Source organism: Monodelphis domestica, chromosome 2 (assembly GCF_027887165.1).
Source record: "Monodelphis domestica isolate mMonDom1 chromosome 2, mMonDom1.pri, whole genome shotgun sequence".
NCBI lineage: Eukaryota > Metazoa > Chordata > Mammalia > Didelphimorphia > Didelphidae > Monodelphis > Monodelphis domestica.
Genome location: NC_077228.1, coordinates 2233261 through 2252360, shown reverse-complemented (window position 1 = coordinate 2252360; position 19100 = coordinate 2233261). Strand labels below are relative to the sequence as shown.

General features: G+C 46.7%; 1 protein-coding gene across 9 annotated transcripts in view; it reads right to left on the bottom strand.

The window, feature by feature from the left end:
• Nucleotides 1-19100, bottom strand: part of ERICH3 (glutamate rich 3) — a 118451-nt gene that overhangs the window by 60770 nt on the left and 38581 nt on the right. For 6 of the 9 annotated variants that reach the window (XM_056814913.1, XM_056814917.1, XM_056814912.1 and 3 more), the window contains exons 5-6: nt 14838-14966; nt 596-787 (exon numbers count right to left, since the gene is read on the bottom strand). In XM_056814913.1, the coding sequence (XP_056670891.1) occupies nt 596-787; nt 14838-14966 (321 nt within the window). Of the gene's footprint in view, nt 1-595; nt 788-14837; nt 14967-18274; nt 19060-19100 lie in introns of those variants that run through there. The other 3 variants (XM_056814919.1, XM_056814916.1, XM_056814920.1) reach the window with 2 other exon arrangements.

Sequence of the window (19100 nt, the reverse complement as noted above, 5' to 3'; positions counted from 1 at the left end):
GGAGGTTTGTATGGGGTATGGAGGAGTTTAGGGGAGAGAGTCTTATTTCCTTTCCACACCACCTAACTGAGGGTGCAAGCCCTCAAGGACAGGAACTATTTCAATCTAAATCACTGGCTTTGGAGACAGGAAGACCTGTGTTTGAATCCTGTCTCAGACACTAACTGTGTGTGCTTGGGAAAATTCCTTAACTGTTCTCATTCACATTTTTGCTCATCTACAAAGTGGGGGTAATAATAGCTCCTAAGTCACAAGACTGCTATGAAGATGGAATGAGATACTATATGGAAAACACTTGAGAAAACCTTAAAAAATGCAAATGTTAGTCATAACCATCCTCCTCCTCCTCCTCCATCGCACCTAACTCAGAGACCAGCCATACAATTGGTACTTAATAATTGCTCATCAAGTTGAAGTCCAAAGGATTATTTTTCAATAACTCAGAAATAAAAGGATTTCCATTGCTGGGGAGCTTGCCTCAGACTGAGAGTAATCATACTAAATTTAGATGAAATCTGTTATTTTATAAAGGTTCCCAAGACTCTGAAATGCTTTCCAAAGCATCATGAAATATTCCTCAAAGAAGTTCTCTCACCCCATTGGGAAATCGGCCTTCCGTCTCTGTCAGGGAAGGCTTTGACCTAGACATTGGAGCTGGCTTCAGCGTGACTCCCGTCGTGGTATGAGCGTGGAGAGGTTGTAGCCGGCTTGGCCGTTGTTGTACATGCTGCATGTTTCCTGGGGCGGTACTTGGTCTTCCTGAGACAGTATTTGGCCTAGGGAGAGCCTAGACAATCAGGGGGAAAATGTAGCTTCAATAAGTATCTAGAGACAGTTCCAAAACCAATTAACAGCCCAACAAATTTGCCTATGGCAATTAAAGTTGTGTTTTTTAACTGAACAGATTAGACTTTAATTATATTCTTCCATTACACATACCCCTGTGACCCAAAGTATTTGTTCAAAGAGTCACCGTTGAAGTCCTCTGGATAAGCAGATGCAACCATTAAATGGGACTCTGAACAACGGAGATGCTCTCGGGTACCGTTCAGTGCTTTTACTCAGACTGTAAACCCAGCAACAATAGCTAATCTGGGCTGGGACCAGAATGGCTGCAGCCAGACTCACTAAACGTCGAAGAACTTCATGTCCATATTTCAGAGACCCAAAGGGACTGTCCAGGAATGAATCCTTTTCTGCTAAAATGTCATCAACGTGACGGATTCCAGTGGGCTCTTGAGCTCATAAATCAGTCCAGGACTGCAGTCATGCCCAAGTCCGGATCTCAACAAAACCACGAGTCACAGAACTGCAGAATCAGACTTTCTACCAGATGCCTGACCAGTGGTCGTCCAGCTTTGGCTGAAAGCCATTCTAGCCCTTCATCTCCTCAACAGCCTTTCGGTCTCTTGAAGAGAAATCATCCCGGTCTATGCCCTCCTGAGCTTCTCTTCTTCTGCCTAAAAGGCTTCACTTCTTTGTAACGCACCTATTTGGCCCCACTGGGTTTGCGGAACTGAGCTGACTTCAACGATTAAGACGTCCTTTGGAACACGCACAAAGGCTAAGTCTTGGTAAGACCCAGTCAAAGTCTGTTTACATTTGGCACACGGGCTAGCTGGTGGCACAGGGGAGCACGAGAGCCTGTGTGCGGAGCACCGAGCACAATGCCAAGCCCTGGAGAAGGGCTGCCTCTTGTTCCCCCTGCTGCGGCCACTGCTTCCTAGCATGATTGTACTACCATGAAGTCATTCAGCTCCTGACCCAGAAGAGGCCCTATCCACATTCTGGACAGCATTAGCGTTTTTGTCAAGGCAATGCCTGGCCCAGAACGCTATCATCGTCGCCGCCACAGTGCCTGGCTGGTAGGAGGAGCTCTGCAAATGCCATCGTCATCGTCGTCGCCATCACCACCATCATCGCCATCACCACCATCATCGCCATCACCACCATCATCGCCATCACCACCATTGGCACTCTATCTGGAATATGACTGATACGCCACATGGATGTCCCTGTCAACATTCCCTTCACAAGCTCAGGCCCTCAGTCAGAGACCACAGAGCTTTCCTCCCACCACTCCTGACTGAGCTCATTGGCCACAGCTGTGGAAGAGGGTCTACATACACTGTCAACCAGTATGTAAACTAACGGGAGAGGGAAGAGATCCACCAAGTGATGGCAATGTGAACTCTACGATGTAGACGTAAATATGTGTGTGTGTGTGTGTGTGTGTGTGTGTGTGTGTGTGTGTGTGTGGTTTGTATAGACGATGATGAAAATAGATTTTTCAAAAAGAAAAGTAATGAAGGGCTGCCAGTCTCGTCGGAGTAGGACATCCCAGAGTGGGGAGCAGCCACGCTGACTCTTTCAGTCTGTGTTGAGGGGGGCAGGTGGGCAGGGGTATGGTGGCCAGGCACCACTTTGAGAAGCGGGCTGGCCATGAATGGTGACTTACAAAAGTGAGCTAGGTGTTGACAGTGCTTTGAAAGCTGGTCCTGGAGTCAAGAAATAGCAAGTTCAAATCCAGACTTTGAATGTACCCCTATTGACCTCCGCTTTCTCTTCTGTAAAATGGGCATAATGGCACCTACCTCCCAAGGTCACTGAGATAATATTTGTATAGAACAGAGCCCAATGTGACTGGCACATAATAGGCACTATGAAGTGGCTGCCAGCTCTACCCCAGAAAATTGGGATCCACATTGTCTTAAGCCCACGTCTTATAGACGGACAGTCCCAGGACTAGTTAAGTAATTACTGAACTTCTATGCTCTACAAACCATGGTATTGGGTCCTAAAAAAAGCAAGAAAGAGGTTCCTAAAATAATACGGGGGTTCTTAACCATTTTCATATTATGGATCCCTATGGAGTACAGTGAGAGTCATGGACTACTTAAAACTCCATTTTCATATTCCTAAAACAAAATGTATAGCATTACAAAGGAAACTAACTAGATTGAAATGAAGATGTAATTTTTACACATCCAAATTCATAGATCCCCTGAAACTGATCCTAAGGGATCTACATATCAAGATTAAGAACTTCTGAGAGGAAATAAAGCAGAAATCAATCAATCAATCAAAACCTATTTGTCAAGCGTCTCTTCTATTTTATCCAGTGTGCTAGTACCGGAGAAACAAATACAATGAATGAAAGGATCTTTCCTCATGGTTCCTTCTGTTGATTTTAAGCAGCCAGAACCCCTTTCCTGTAATATCCCCCCCTCTAAAGTCTGTGATATTCCATGACTACTCTGAAGTCACCAAAGAAATGATCATAAAACATTCTACATGGAGTCTGGTAGAAAGGGAGTGCTTGATGGAAAGTTGGACTGGAAGAGGTGCCATGTACAATCCATAGGACCTGGAGCAATGGAGAAGAAAGTCTAGAAAACTTGTGATAGAAGCAACCACAGAATTCCACCATGAACACAGTCAGCCTGGCTTTCCATACTTTCTACCCTTCGATTGCATCTGGGACTCCTTCAGAGGGATGAACATGGTGGTCAGACCATGAGGCAGAGAGAATACTGATCTCTGCAAAGAAAAGCAGCCAGTCAGTCAAAAAATAGTCATGAGCAAAGAGGATCGTTGTTGGTCATCCTTATTTTGAAGAGGACCAGTGACATCATAAGGTGTCTTGACTTGCATGTGAACTGGATTTAAGTGAAGCAGAGCCATACAAAGCTTCAGCCTCCCTCTCTCATCTACAGTCATTAATGTCCAGTGACAAGACAAATAATCAGGAGGGATGGTGATGACTGGGATGTAGTGGATGGCCTTGGCTTCTTCAATGCCTGACCAAGCTCTAAAACACTCCACAGTTCCTGCTTCAGCCAACTTCATTACCTTTGGAAGAAATGGTTTTCATCTGCCTATTCCACCAGGGGAAATCGTCACATGATAGGGGCAGACACCCCCCCCCCAACCTGTTTAAACCTGTCTTCCATCCAAGATGGTGTTGTTGGGATATGGCCACTGGACATGCTCGAGCTTCTTAGAGCCACAGGTAAGAGTTGATAGGCAGGTGGACAGCAAAAGTGGTTTGAGAAGCCTGAAAAGGGTTCTCAAGGCTTCAAGCCCTCACACCAGAGGTACTAGTCCTTCTGGAACATCCCATAGGTCATTTGCACTTTAAAGAGTCCCTTCTCCATTATCTGGGCCTAAGCAGGGGCCTGACAGCATGTCAACACTGGAGAAATTACTCACAGAACACAAACTAAAGGAGATGACTGGAGATGTCTCAGCTCAGTTCAGCTGGTCATTCTTAGTAAAATCTGACAGGACGAATTTTCCCAAGTTCACTCTGTTCCATGAGTCTCCTCAACTTTAATGGGAATCACACAACTGAACCTTGATAGGCTACTCAAGAAGTTTAAAGGCATTTAGGAGCGAGTCTAGTCGTTCCGTTGGATATTTTACCTTTTCTCTTTTTTCCCTAGATTTTGCTTTCCAAAAAAAACTGTATAAAGAATTATAGAATCACAGATGTAGAGCTCTGGAAGGAACATGAAAGGCTATGAAGTCTATCCTCCTCATTTTACAGAAGAAGAAACTGAAGTCATGAGGGGTTAAGTGATTTGTGCAGTATCACAGAGGTAATGAGAATTAAAGGCAAAATTTTAACCCAAGATTGCCCCAAACCAAAGGGTCTGGAGGTCAAACACAACTGGTCAGCAGCAGCAGATATTGGTCAGGCCACATCTAGAAAGTTCTGGTGCCATATTTTAGGACAGACATGAAAAGTGGGGGACCTTTCAGAGGACAAGGTGCTGAAGACGGAGCTATATGATGTGGGTTGGAAGGAATTGGTGATGTCGATCAAAAAGCAAAGACTCAAGAGAAACATGGTGGTTCTCTTCATGATTTGGAAGAATTGTCCTATGGAAGATGGATTCCATTTTTGTTTTGTCCCCAAAGGGCAGAACCAGGATCAGTAAATGGTTATAGTTAATCACTGGGTTAACAAGCATTATCAAACACCTAATATGTGCTAGGCACTCTGCTAAGTCCTGGAGGGGTAAAGCAAGGTCAGAATACTTCCTGCCCTCAGAGGTCACATTCTAATGAGGGAGACAACAATTAATAGCTAAGTATCTAGACGATATATTCAAAGTAGAGAAGATATCTCAAGAATGGGAACTATCAGCATCTGGGAGGGCCTGCTTCAGGAAGGAAGCTAGAGAAACTGAGGCAGAGGTGAGAAGAGAGAGCATTCAAGGCACAGGAGAAAGGAATGCAAGGGCAGGGAGGTGGGAGACAAGAGGTCACTATAGTTGTATCATAGAAGGCAGAGATGGGAGTGAAAAGACCAGAAAGGCAGGAAGTGACCAAGTGGTGAGAATCTCTGGATGTGTGAAGAGGATTTTAGATTGGACCCCGGAAATAATATGGACTCAAGGAGGGGGGTTGAGCAGATCTGCCCTTTAGAAACATCAATTTAGCATGTGGCTGGAAGATGAGATACTGGAGCAGAGGTGGGTGGGAGAGATCCTGGAGGGTGGGCAGATAATGGGGAGCCCAACTTGAAGGCTCTTGCAATATCCTAGCTAAGAGGAGAAGCCCATGAGCACACACTCTGAGGGGTGGGGGTGGGGCTGGGAGAGAGAAGGGGTGGAAGTTACCCAGATTGGGCCACCGGAGGGGACCTACATCTGGACTCAGGATAAAGAGTCCATGCCTGGAGCCATCTGAAAAGTGAAGGGGCCTCCCCCAAGCACCCATCTGACACCCTGTGATGATCAGTAGAGGTCTGAGAAATGGACTGAAATAAACTGAGGCATGCTGTGGACAAGCGAACTGCTAAGGCCCTTTCCAACCTGATATTTCTGTATTTTATTTTAACTTTTTTATCTTTCTTTTGTTCCGATAACAAATTTACCCTGAAGTTTTCCAAAGTTATGATTCACATTGTCTCCCTCCCCTCTTCCCTCTGCCTCCTGGAGTTGACAAGCAATTCCACTGGGTTGTATTATACATGTATTGTCACAACAAAATCTACTTCCATAGGATTCATTTTTGTAAAGTAACCGTATAAAGGCAAACCCCTAAAACATATCCCCAATAAACAAGTGATAGACCACAGGCTCGCATGTCCATTCCGATCCCCACAGTTCTTTCTCTGGAGGTGGAGAGCACGCCTTTTCCCAAGTCCCTCAGAATGGTCCAGGATCACTGTGTTGCTGTTGGTAGCAAGTCTGTCACATCTGATTTTTCCTCCCCGGTATTTCAGTGACTGTGTACAATGTTCTCCTGGGCATCATCCTGTTCCTCAGTCCTTACAACACAACAGTATTCCGTCACCATCCTACTGCATTCCCCAATGGAGGGGCATCCCCTCAGTTTCCCATTCTTGGTCACCCCAAAAAGAGCAGCTGAAAATATGTTTGTACAAACAGGTCCTTCCCCATTTTATTCTTCTATCTCTTTGGGATACAGCCTAGCGGTGGTATTGCTGGATAAAAAGGTCTGCCTTCTTTTATAGCCCTTTGGGCATAATCCCAAATTGCCTTCCAGAAAGCCAACCTGCCATTTCTAAGCTCACAGCAGCCCAGTGTTGGTGCTATAAGTCCTCACGGACTGAGCTGCTATTTTCCCCAATTTTTATTTCCGGGTTCTTGCCGCCTAACAATTCCCAGGGTGGGGCACCAACCATTCTTCACCGAAAGTTCTCAGTTAGAAAATGGCAGGGCCTGGGGGCAGAGGGCAGAGGAAATACCATCTTTCAGGCGATTCCTCCTTTTGTGCTCAGCCCATTCCAAAGGAAGACCCCAAAGTCATGCCAGCTTAGCAGGCTGAGAATGGGCCATCTTTGCTGCTCTAGAGGATGTGTACAGGCTCAACAAACACACCCAGACCTGGCTAACCAAGAAAGGAAGCTAAGGAGGAGAGACCTTGGGTTTTATGATGTCCCTGACTCTTCCCCAAGAGCCACTGCTCAGTTGTCACAGTCGTGTCCAACTCTTCATGACCCCGTTAGGGGTTCTCTTGGCCATTTCCCTCCTCCAGCTCATTTGACAGATGAGGGAATGGAGGCAAACACAGGGTTAAGTGACTCTCCGGGGGGTTCCAACAGGTAGGAAGCGTCTGAGGCCAGATTTGAACTCAGGTCTTCCTGATTGCAGGCCTGGTGCTCTATCCACGGTACCACTAAATGATCCCTGGGCACCATGGGCCAGAATGTTCCCCTCCTCTATAAACGCTGCTTAAACCCAAAAGTCACTGCAATGAGGAAACAGACTCTCAGATTTCCCAGCATAATACAAGAGTCATGGCATCGGCACATCAATGTGGGCCAAGATGTCGCCATTCTAGGCACACATTGCTTGGGCGAAGGTGGCCTTGGCTGCCTCTAAGCAACTGAGAGCTTTGCTAAGGAAAGAGACAAAGCACTAGGACACGGCTGCATTCCTCTCCATTGGATCTGCGTCCCTGCTATCCCCATGACGGCCAACTCCAACAGAGCTGTTGGGCCAGACCATGGCGAGGCTCTCAACACACCCAGCCAGCTCCAACTGTATCCTCATCCACTGGTCTAGTTTCCCATGGTCGGGCTTTGGGATTTTTTAGGAGATCCCCTCGAGAGTCCTGGCCTGGGGAGCACAGGCCTCGCTCCCTCTTCAAAGGCACCCACAGCCGCACAGACGCGGGCCTAAGCATCTGAGCTGGTCAAGAAGCCTGGCAAACTTTCTGCACGCTGAGCTCTCCATTAACAACTGCCAGATGGACCATCAGTGAAAAATGGCGACAAGCAGCCATGACAGCATGTCCCAATACACGTCCTTCCCTCTATTTGCTCCCCGAATTCTCTAGCATGAGCAATATTTGTGTCATTTCACAACACGAAGGACAGGGAAATAAGCATGTTTTAGACGACAATAAATGCACAGCCTCTGCCACGTTACCTGCCTTCCCAGGGAGGAGGAGAGAAAAAAAGGAGACGGGGTGCAGGCTCTGAAGCCGACCTTGAGCCAACCTCATTCTCACGAGGCTGGCTCAGTGTTTTGTCTGTACGATGGGGCCCACGCTCACCGAGTTCTAAGCTGACCCCGGCTTCCAGGGCTCGCTGCCTGGGAAAACAAAGGCTCTGGGGCCTTCTGAACCTCACACCAGGACATCCCACTTCATCCTCAGGGGAGGCTGCTCTCTTCCAAGTTGCCAGTCTTCTATGAAAGTGAAAACCGATGGGCCCTGCTCAGGCTTCTTTCTCTCTCGGACCTCCCAGCAATCTTGGAAGCTGTGGCTCACTGTTTCTTCCCAGAGCCCCTCTCCTCCTCAGTGGATTGCTGAGACTTGCCTTTCTCCACCTGTCTGATCACTCCATCCCATGTCCTCGGCTGGTTTTCCACTCTCCCTTACACCAAGTGTCCCCCCAAGGTTCTACTTGTACAGTATTTTCCCTCAGTGACCTCACCAACCCCCAGGGGTACAATGAGTATCTCTATGCTCACCACTTCCAGGTCTATTCTCCAGCCCTAGTCTGTCTTCTGAGCTCCAGTCTCACCTCACCAACTGCCCTTCAGACCTCTGGAACCAAATCTCCTGTAGACACCTGAAACTCCCCTTTCCTCCCCACCCCCCAAAACAGAACTCCTCCCCTTATTCTCAAACCCTCTTCCTTCTCAGACTGCCCTCTTCCTGTTGAGAGTCTTAACCCTCCCCTTCAGTCAAAGCAGTCGTTTCTGATGCCTCCTCCGCCCTCAGCCCACACACCTGCTCTGGCTCCTAATCCTTGTCCTTTCTCCTTGCGCAAAATATGCTCTGGTCTTCCCTCCACTCCGAGCTATTCCTCTAAGTCAGGCCCCCATGGCCTCCCTTCTGGACCTTTACAGTAGCCTTCTTGGGTTTAGATTGCTCTCCAACCCATCTGTCCTCCCCTGAGCTCTCACAGGGGTTCTCCTGAAGCACAGGTCCCCTTATGGCACACACACAGGCACTTGTTAACACAGCCAGAAGCAGGGCCTCATACGCATAAATACTTAGCGACTATTCCTAGAGGATAATATTGGATATAGAACAAAGCCGGTGCTTCCAAGGTTTTAGGCAACAATACCATCCAAGTCTTTAGCTGCAGACCATCTAGAACCCTCCATGGCTCTTCCCCAGCTATCCTCCTGGAAGGAATGCAAAAAGGAGTCTAGAAATGACCCAAGGCTCAGGCTTAAATTCATTCAACAAGCATCCACTGAGTATCCAACATTTGTCTAACACTGTGCTGGATACTAGATAGGAGCAAACCCAATATATATACGTGTGTGTGTGTGTGTGTGTGTGTGTGTGTGTGTAAATACATAACGCACGTATATTTTATCTCTATGTGACTTATTCTGTCTCAGAAGTGCAATAGCAGAAGAAAAAGATGATGGCAGCAGATTGCAGAAAACACAGCAGATGTTATTAGTTATGAAGTCTCAGATTTGTCTGTTTTGTTTCTGTTTTTAATAAGAAGCACCATGAAAAACAGCTGCCTAGACATGGAATTTCATTTCATAACCGACTTGGCTACAGCAATAACACAGAACATGGTAGAAACCAATTCAAATTGCAAATCAATCATCTCTGATTCTTCAGTTTCATTTTTATGGGTCAAATTCTATCTGCCAGATGATAATGATGCAGGAATTCTGTCATTAAAACTCTGAAACTGGTATTATCCTCAAGCATTACTTTTGTGCCATAGACTCTTAACTACAACCGGCAGGGTTCTAGGCGATCAATATGAAGGCACAATATACGCATCTGTTCAGATATGTGTAAACAGACAGACAGCCCTTCTAGACCTCCGGAGATAAATCTGTGTGTTCTATTATCTTGCAGTGTAACTATAGATGCTTGAGGTTTGCATTTATACGGGTGCTATATACACATGGGATGTGATGGACTGGCCAATGGGAAGGGCCCACATGCCAGTACAAGGAGACAAACAGAAGCCCTATGGACTGAGGAACTAGTTCTATTTGCAGGCAAAAAAGGCTTCCAATTGGCTTTGGAGCTGGATAAACTGATGGCTCAGGGTTGCAGAGGAGCTGAAACTAAGAGGGAATAAAAAAGGGGTCACCCATACACCCCATCTCAGTCCCTGTCCTTTGTAGCGGTGAGGAGATAGGCCTCTGAGGGATTTAGAAGAAGAATGAGGTGGGGGTGCCCTTCCTCTTCCTCCCTAACACCCTTCTTGGTGGTGAGGGCCAAAGAAGGTTATTGATTATCCCTCATTTTCAGAGGACCAATGACATCACAAAATGGTGTTTCCACTTGCATATGAGTTGGATCGAAGGAGGCAGAGTTGCACAAAGTCTTCAGCCTCACTCTGTCTTCCAGAGTCACTGGGGATGGCCCAGTATGCGGTGGATGACCTTGACATCTATGATGTTCAACCAAGCTCCAAGAGCTCCATGGGACCTACCTTCAAGGTAGCTACCTTCTTGGACTTTGGAACCCATTGCACTGGGGAAAGTCTTCACATACTTGGGGTAGACATCTCCCTAACTCACTGATGGGTTTCAGATCTATCAGTTACCTTCAACCTGGTTTAGTCCATCTACTGAGACAGTGTTATCAGTGTGGCCACTGCACATTCTATTAATTTTCCCTCATGTAGCACTCTTACCCAAACTTCTCAATGTGACTGTTCTATTGTCCCTAATGGAAGAAAAGGTCTCTTGAAGAAATCTCAGATCTTTTCCATTTTTTAGGCATTTGCTATCCCCTTACTGATTTTATTTCTAAACAACTTCTGGTTGACCTAAAATAACTGATTCTTCCTCCCAAATCAACTTGTTTTCCACCCACTTAGTTCTTGCTATTGGATGAAATAAAACTGACCATCATCTTCCACAATTTTCCTCCCTCTATCAGCAGGCTTATATTACTATGAACGGGTGGTAGCTGCCTTGTTTCTCACTTTGGCAAGGCAATCAAGTGTTTACTGTAAGAAGATTTTGAAACTCTTTTGATCTGCTGGATATGAAAACAATTATATTCAATTAGGAAGTGGTGGGAATCTTGATCGATTCCTCTGTGCATGTGTGTGTATGTGATGCATTTACCAATTTTGAGCATCACCAGTGTGCTTAAATAGGTGAAGATCTAGGAGCCACAACTGGATTCGTTCAATCTCATTTTCTCATTTATATTATTTCTTCTCATTTGGCTTTTTTTGCAAACGTTTGCAAATGGCTGCTTTAGGAATGACTGGCATGAGTAACCAACATTAGTTGATGATATAATTCACTTCCACAACCTTCTTGGTGGTCCCCATGTCCAACAGCTCTCATCTCTCTACTTGAGGAAAGTGTTTGTGACAGAGAGAGGACTTCTGGGGACTTGAACCCCCTCACTTCTCATTCCTAAGTAAGTACATTATTCCTCTTAGCTCATCTCTGCATCCTTGTCACAACATAACAACTAATTAGAATTCAATGTGCATATGTGAAGGGACTATTCCATGCCAGGAACTATGTCAGATTCAAGGATTCAAGGATAAGGATGCTGAAGTGTAAATAAAAGTGCACACGCGCGCGCGCGCACACACACACACACACACACACACACACACACACACACAATGGAGTCAGATGCCAGGTCATTTAGAGAAGAGATCAGGAATTACTCATTCTTCCTTTCCCTGGAGAAGTAAGTAGGACACCACCAGGGAAGAATGGTGTATACCCTGTCCAATACTCCCATACACCGTGACATGCTGTTTGGTTTGGCTTATTTGACTATTTTTCACCTTGTTATAAGGGAAGCCTCAAGGGTGAAGAAAATGAGCCTGTGGGGAAGTGTAGATTCCAACAGGTCTGTGATGTCAAAGCACAAAAGGGATTTATTAATTAAAAGATCCTTAAACTATTTCATTTGGTGAGTCTTACCAAGTTTTTCATAAAGATTCTCTTCTTCATAATCTGTGGCATATAGTGGGACACAAACAATGGTAGCCTTCATTTTGGTGGGGTTTGGAGTTTGGAGTTTTGTTTTTAGAAATATGAGATGAGCAGATGTCCCAATAAATGGTTATTTTTTCCTCTGGGCACAAGAAAAAAAATCATTTCCACCAATTCATAAAATACAGAATTTCAGAATTGGAAGGGATCTTCGAGGCCTTCTAGTCCAGCTCATTCAAGAGGAAATCTTCTCTGCACTGTATATATGGAACACTTCATGATCTGGTCTTCATGAAGAGACCCTGAGGGAGGTGGACTCCACCAGGCCTGATGCACAGGAAGGGGAACATTCTTCAGGAAACTGATGGTTAGGAAGTTTTCCCACCATCAAACCTCTACCTGCCTCTCTTCTCAGCTTCCATGGCCCCTGGTTCTGGCTCCTGGGGGCAAGCAGAATAAGTCCAAGTACTCTTGGATATTAGAACCCTTCCTGTTTGGAGATGGGCTCCAGATTCCCCGCTCAGTACTATCTTTGCCATGGAGTTTCCATTCTGACTCATGCCAACCAATCTTCATAGGACACCCCCTTTCTTGGTATTTTTTCCTAAAATGTGGTGCTTAAAATGGAACATAATACTCAAGACACAGCCTGATGAAGATGGAGCATGGGAGGACCATCACTGGTTTTCCTCAAAGTCAGCAGCTAAGATCATGCTAACCCTTTCGGGGCTGCCAACTGATTGTGAAATCAGAAGTTCACTGAAATGTTGGCACCTTTTTGAAACAGGCTGATGCCTAGCCATGCCTCTTGCCCAGTCTTGTACTGAAGACTCAATTTCAAGAGTCCAGGTTAAAGAATGGGAACATTTGCCATGTTGAATTTCATCTTACCAGATTCAGCCCAGCTCTATGTCAGCAAAGCCTTTTGGACTGCCGAATGTCATCTAATACAATGTTAGCTATCCTTCCTAGCTTGGTATCATTTCCAAATACTCCTCTGCGGAGGACCTTAGGAGTCCGCTCCCCCACAATTCCATGGGGCTCATCAGATCCCACCTGGCTCTCTTGGCCTCTATCACGGGTGCTGCAAGGGGGCAGAGGCGAGAGTCACGTTCTTGCCAATTTCCCATCACTCTCACCCTCAGCATCCTACCAGTCTCTCCCCACTGGCAACATCTACAGGCATCATTTGTAGCAAAATGTTAGGATGGACACGATTTTGTTCTCCATTCCACTTGTGGGTCACTAGTTAAGGATCTCACATTGCAAGAGCTAAATTAATATTTATTAGACCCCAGGCATATTTTGTTTTGAAATCCTTACCTTCCACCTTACAATCAATACCAAGTATTGTTCTAGGGCAGAAGAGTAGTAAGAACTGAGCCAGGAGGGTTAAGTGACTTCCCAGGGGTCACAGAGCTGGGAAGTGTCTGAGGCCAGATTTGAACCCAGGACCTCCCATCTCCAGGTCTGGCTCTCTATCCACTGGGCCCTTCCATTGTCCCCTCGGCACCCCTCCAAGGCATATTTCCATTGGTGTAGGCTCCAAATCACGAACTCCCAGTAGTCATGCTAGACTTAGAGGATTGCCTCAGGGCACAAAGTGTCTACTGAGCCAGGTTGTGCCAGAGCTGGATGGAAAGCCAGAGCTCTCTCCACCATAAAGGAGGCCCAGCTGTTCAGACAAAGAGGACCTGGGACTAGACTGTACCTCTGAGCCCCTGGAGCAGCCAGGAGATCAATCGGCCAATACTTAAGAAAGTTCATTCAGACCATTCACTGGAAGGCCAAATGCTGAAGCTGGCCCAGAAGGAGAAGAAAGGACTCGCTGGAAAAGACCCTGATGATGGGGAAGAAGGAAGGCAAAAGGAGAAGCAGAGGTTCAGACTTTGGGAGACAGTGGGAGACCCAGGGGCCTGGCCCGCCATGGTCCATGGGGTCACCGAGAGTCAGCATGGCCAAATGACTGCATAGTAAGGACAACATAATTTTACCAACAGGAAGTACTTCCAGGTGAGGAAATCCCGCCTACCAATAGATGGCGTCACCCTTCCTGGGACTTCAAGTGGCTTTCCCAAGGTCCCAAGCCTGTATGTCAGAGACACTCCTCCCAACATGGGATCGTCCTGCCTTCAAAGCCAGCTCTCTTTCCACTCCAGCTGCTGCCCCTCTTCATATCAATGAATATAAATATCATATCATTACTAATAGGGTAATTAATTCATCATTGAATTTAATCTTGGATTAACTGTACAACTTACAGACAGCCCCCAAACTGTGACTCTTAGTCCCGTCAGCCCTCTTTTCTGTATGGTACGTGCCACCATTTGCTTCCAGGGCAGAAGGAAGCTGCCCCAAACAGGAATATTTTGCCTCTGCCTTTATTTTGGGGCTTCAAGGGCCAAAGAAACCATCAGCCAGTGGTCTGCCTCCTGATGATCACAGGATAGGGCCTGGGGTAGGAAGGAAACTTTGGGGCTGTCTAGTGCACTCCCTTCATCTCACAGAAGAGGAGCCTGAAGCCCAGGGAGGCTTAGGGACTGGTCCCAGGGCACACAAGCAAAAAGAGACAGAGGCTGGATTTGTGCCAGGGCTCTCTTGTGGGAAGCCTTGGAGACAGACATGATCTAGCGTTGCCAGGACTCTACTCAAAGCCTTTCTAGCATGGGAAAACGAGTGGGCTTTTAGCTCGACGTTGCCTAGCTGCACTCCAGAGGATCACTCCCATCCTGTCATGAAGCTTAAGGAGGGACTGTAGGGAACCCAGAAGCAGAGACCCGAGGCCGTGGGGGAGACAGAAGAGAGCCTAAGGGCCTTGCCCAGGGCTGCGCAGGAAGGAAACTGCCTCAGCGGACTTTATACCGGAGACCTCAGACTCCCAAACCTCGCGGTACCAGGCTTGCCCAACCTTCTGATTAGCTTTCCGAGTCACATTTGGGAATTCAGACTCACCAGTTTCAGAGTATTCGGATACATCTGATCAATCACCGCACAGGATCCGTGGTTCCCTTTAGGGGCAATTGGAGGACGTGGAGATAACACAGGCATGTAATGATCCACTGCCCTCCGTGAGCGTCCAACCTGGAAGAAGAGGGGGCACACCACGTAAACAGGGACACCTGCCCCAAACCGACTGCACCGATTACCAGAGAGGACGGCCATGGCAGGCTTTTAAGAGATCTCCTAGTTTCTTTCATTAGGATTATTATTCTACCTGCTCCCATTTCTCTTGTGTTTAAAGGTCCCACAACCCCTTGTAAATTCTGTTATCCTGCTTGTGGGGGTGTCACTTCTGATGGCCATTGACCATCATTCTCCAAAAGGGAGAGACAAACTAAAGAAAGTCCAGTGACTGATTGATTCTGACTCACAAAGAGCTACTTAGGGCTGAAAAGGAAATCTCAGCAACCCTACAAGGGCCAGAGCTTGGGGCAGCCTCCTGGGGCAGGGGAGAGAGCTCAAAGGCACACGGCAGACGATCCCAAGCCTCCCAGAGCCTCTGTTCTCCTGGGCAGAGGCGAGGAGAGGGGCTGATGGGATGGGGATTCTGAAAAGTGAATCCAAACGACCTCCAAAGTGTCTTCAGGAGCAGAGGTCGAGTAACCAGCATCTGGAGGAAGTCTCATGGAGATGTCGGCATGTGGACGGGGCTTCGAAGGAAGCAAAGAACTGTACCGGGTTGGGGGGGGGATCAACTCCAGGGCAGGAGAGGGGGAGGAGGATCATTGGTGCACCTACTTCCATATGGTGGAAGGAAAATCAATGAACCATGACAACTAATTAGGGATGGGATGTGGGAAAGGGAAGAGCTAAAGGAGGTGATGGACGGAGCAAATGCAACCTCTCTACTTGAGCCACTGAGGCCAACTCCTTCTGTCTCCTCCGTGGGTTTGCTCCATCCATCACCTCATCGGCTTTCAACATCTACATACTGGCTCCCCTCTTTAGCTCTCCTCCACCGAGATCTCCCCTCCATTCAGATGACCCCAAGATTATATATGCAGCTTGCTTCTTTCTCAGGAGCTCTAGTCCTGCATCGCCAGTGGCCGTTGGATAGATCTGCTCTGTTAGCCCATTGGCACCTCACACGTAACTTCTCTATTTCGTTGTTCCCAGCACTCAGCTTTGTATTTACCTCCAAGGGTCTTCATCTCCTCCCTTTCTCCCCTCCCCAACATCCAAGCTCCCAGGTCTTGCTATTCTGCTTCCTCCATCTCTCCCAGACATCACCGTCTCTCTCTCTCTTCATACCATAGACAGCTAGTTCACTCATCCTCAGAATCTACCAGCTCTTCTTTCTCTATCCTATCACCCACATAGATGCCAAATCAACATTTCTCAATTTAGCAAATGCCTGACCATATCCCTTCTCTCATCTAAGAGCTTCAGGGGCAACTAACTGCCTTTAGAAGAACCCTACCTCCTTTCAAGTCAGAGAAACACCACCTCCTTTAAGATAACTTTCTTGACTCCCCCAATTGCTATTGACCAATTCCCCCCAACACTGAACATTCAGGAAGATGGCACAGTAATTATATGGATCTCTGGACCTAAAGTCAGGAAGACCTGAGTTCAAATCCAACCTTCCATTCACTTAAGAGCTATGATACATGGGCAAACCACTTAACCTCTGACTGTCTCAATTTCCTCAACTAAAAAATTAGGAAAACAATCACAACTTCCTACCATGGTGTGTTTGTTGCTTTGCAAATCTTAAGGTACTATACGAATGAAAATCAACCGGTCAATGAGCACTCATTAGGTCCCTACTGTTTTCCAGACACTCTGTTAGGTAATAGGCATAACCAAGTCAGAAAACGAAATGTCTAGAGGGTGCCATATTGCCTAGAGCACCAAGGCCTGAGGGCAGGAAGAATTGCATTCAAATCTAACCTCACAGATTCCCCAGCTGGTGACTCTGGGCAAGTCTCTTAACCTCTGTTTCCTGAACTGGAAAATTAGGATAATAATAGCACCTGTGTTGGGCACCAGGGTCCCCCAATACACCCCAAATCCCTAGAGACCCCACAGGTCAAAGATTACATGAGGAATTTGCCTTTTAGGGCTGACAGTTGAACAAACACAGAATTCTCCACCCCTAAGCTTTGGATGTATTTACACTAGCCTTAAGATAGGGGTCTGAGCATGAGGGGATACCTCATGTTTACATCTCAAACATCACTTATAATCCCAGACCTCCCCAGGTTTCTCAAGATGGGTAACATGATCAGGATGCCATAAAGGCTGTGTACTTGTGCTATGCCCCCAGACCCAAAAGCACCTGTTCTATTACTTCTCCCCTGATTGCCCCCACTTGTTTGCTCATTGTTCCTTCCCCTCCCCCATCCTTCCTTTCCAAGTCACTTAGACCCCCTCCCTTTAGGACATAAAAATCCTGAACTTTTCTCTGTTCAGGGAGGCAGTAGGTCCTACATGTTGCCTCCCAACTACTTAACCTAAATAAATCTATCTTTAAAGAGTTTCCACTGGAGTCTGTCACTCTTGAAAGGGCGTTCTCCCCCCGGCCAAGGGTTCATCTCCAGCCCCCCACAACAGTGCCCACCTCCCCGGATTGCTGTAAGATCCGAAGGAGCTCTCCGTACATTTGTACATCTCTGTACATCTCTGTACATCTGTCATTGTGGTAGGAGCTTAATAATGCTTGTTGCCTGCCTGCCCTCAAGGAGCTTCCATTCTGTGGATAGTGGGAAAGGCACATACAGGTCTAGGGAAGCTTAACTAAAACCACTGCAAGGTAAGGGCCAAGGGTAAGAGAAGGGCTTACATCTAGGGGAATCAGAAAGGGCCACCTCCAGAAGGAGCTGCATCAACGGAGCCAAGGAAAGAGAGCAGGCATCCTCATATTACAATGTTTAGGAAAACGCTTCCATTTTACAAATATTTATTAAACAGGTGCTCTACAGAAGCTCCAAACCAGGCCCCTTGCAAGGGCTTCTTTGGTCCTCATCAAGCTAGTCAACATTGTCCCATTATCAGTATTATTGCTTTGGGTCTCCACTCCCTTCCGCTTCCTCCCATTTTTGTTCTGTTCTTAACAGAGGAAGGAATAGTTAAGAAGTCGGGCCTTGCCACCACCATCAGCATGGCCATTCCCCTCCACAATGAGCACTGGCTCATCCCTCCTGATCCTTCTCTTGTCCCCAGTCCAACTAAAAGCACATCTCTGTTGATGAGTGTCTACATCAACATGAGCTCATTCTGAGCGTCAGAGCTCCTGGCACAGTTCAGAGAGGACCACCCTAATCTTTTGTATCTGTCCTCCTTTGGTATCCTCAGTTATCTGCCCTCATCTCCATCTACAAGGGTCTCGTTGGGTTCATCTATGAGACCCCTGTGGGTCTCTCCATGGGTCTCTATGAGCAACTCACCCCTTCTTTCTTCGTCAGAATCTTTTCTGTTCATCTCTTCAGTATTTTATTCTTGAGACTCCCATGTTCCCTCAGGGCTTGATTTTCCCTATAAAATTCCATTCTTTTTCTGAACCCTTTAAAGCCTGCTTTCTCCAAACTGCTGTTGTGTCAGATCATTGTTTTCTTCTTTCCCCAATCACAAACTCTATTATGGGATGGTTATTTCCCTTCCCATCACGTCTGCCTCAGCAGCCAATTCCTCCTTGTTGCGCAGAATTTGCTTCGGAAGAGCATTTGCTCCTTTGCTTCCTCTAGTCTGGGAGGACCATTGAAGCCAGTGGGAGAGTTACTTAGTTCCTAACTACTCTGGTTTGGCTTGAGTAAGGGTGCCAGCTGGGGTCCGTATGGCTGAAATCACCCATCACTGCTATATCGTCCTTCTCACCAAAACTGTGATATCCCCAAATACTCCCTGGTTAGTCAGTCTGTATCAGACCCCTCCAAGTCCATCACTTCCATGTCTCCCTCCACTGGTCCTCACCCCAAAACTCTCCACCATGCTTCTCCCCAAAGGTTCCTGCTAGGCCTCAGACCATCACCTACTGAAATAATAAGATTCAACTGTGGCGATATCACTATTGTCCCTGATGAGAACAAAAAACCATAATAACGGTCAGTTGATCTGTCCTATTTCACGTCTATTTGTTGTTCTCTGTCCAATTTAATCCAAAAATGCTATTAGAATGATATGGCTTAGTTATGTCCCATGCCAAGATCCCTACCGTCTTGTTGCGCTCCAGCTACAAGCTGCTTTACGCTGTTTTGTGAGGCAACACTGGCTGGA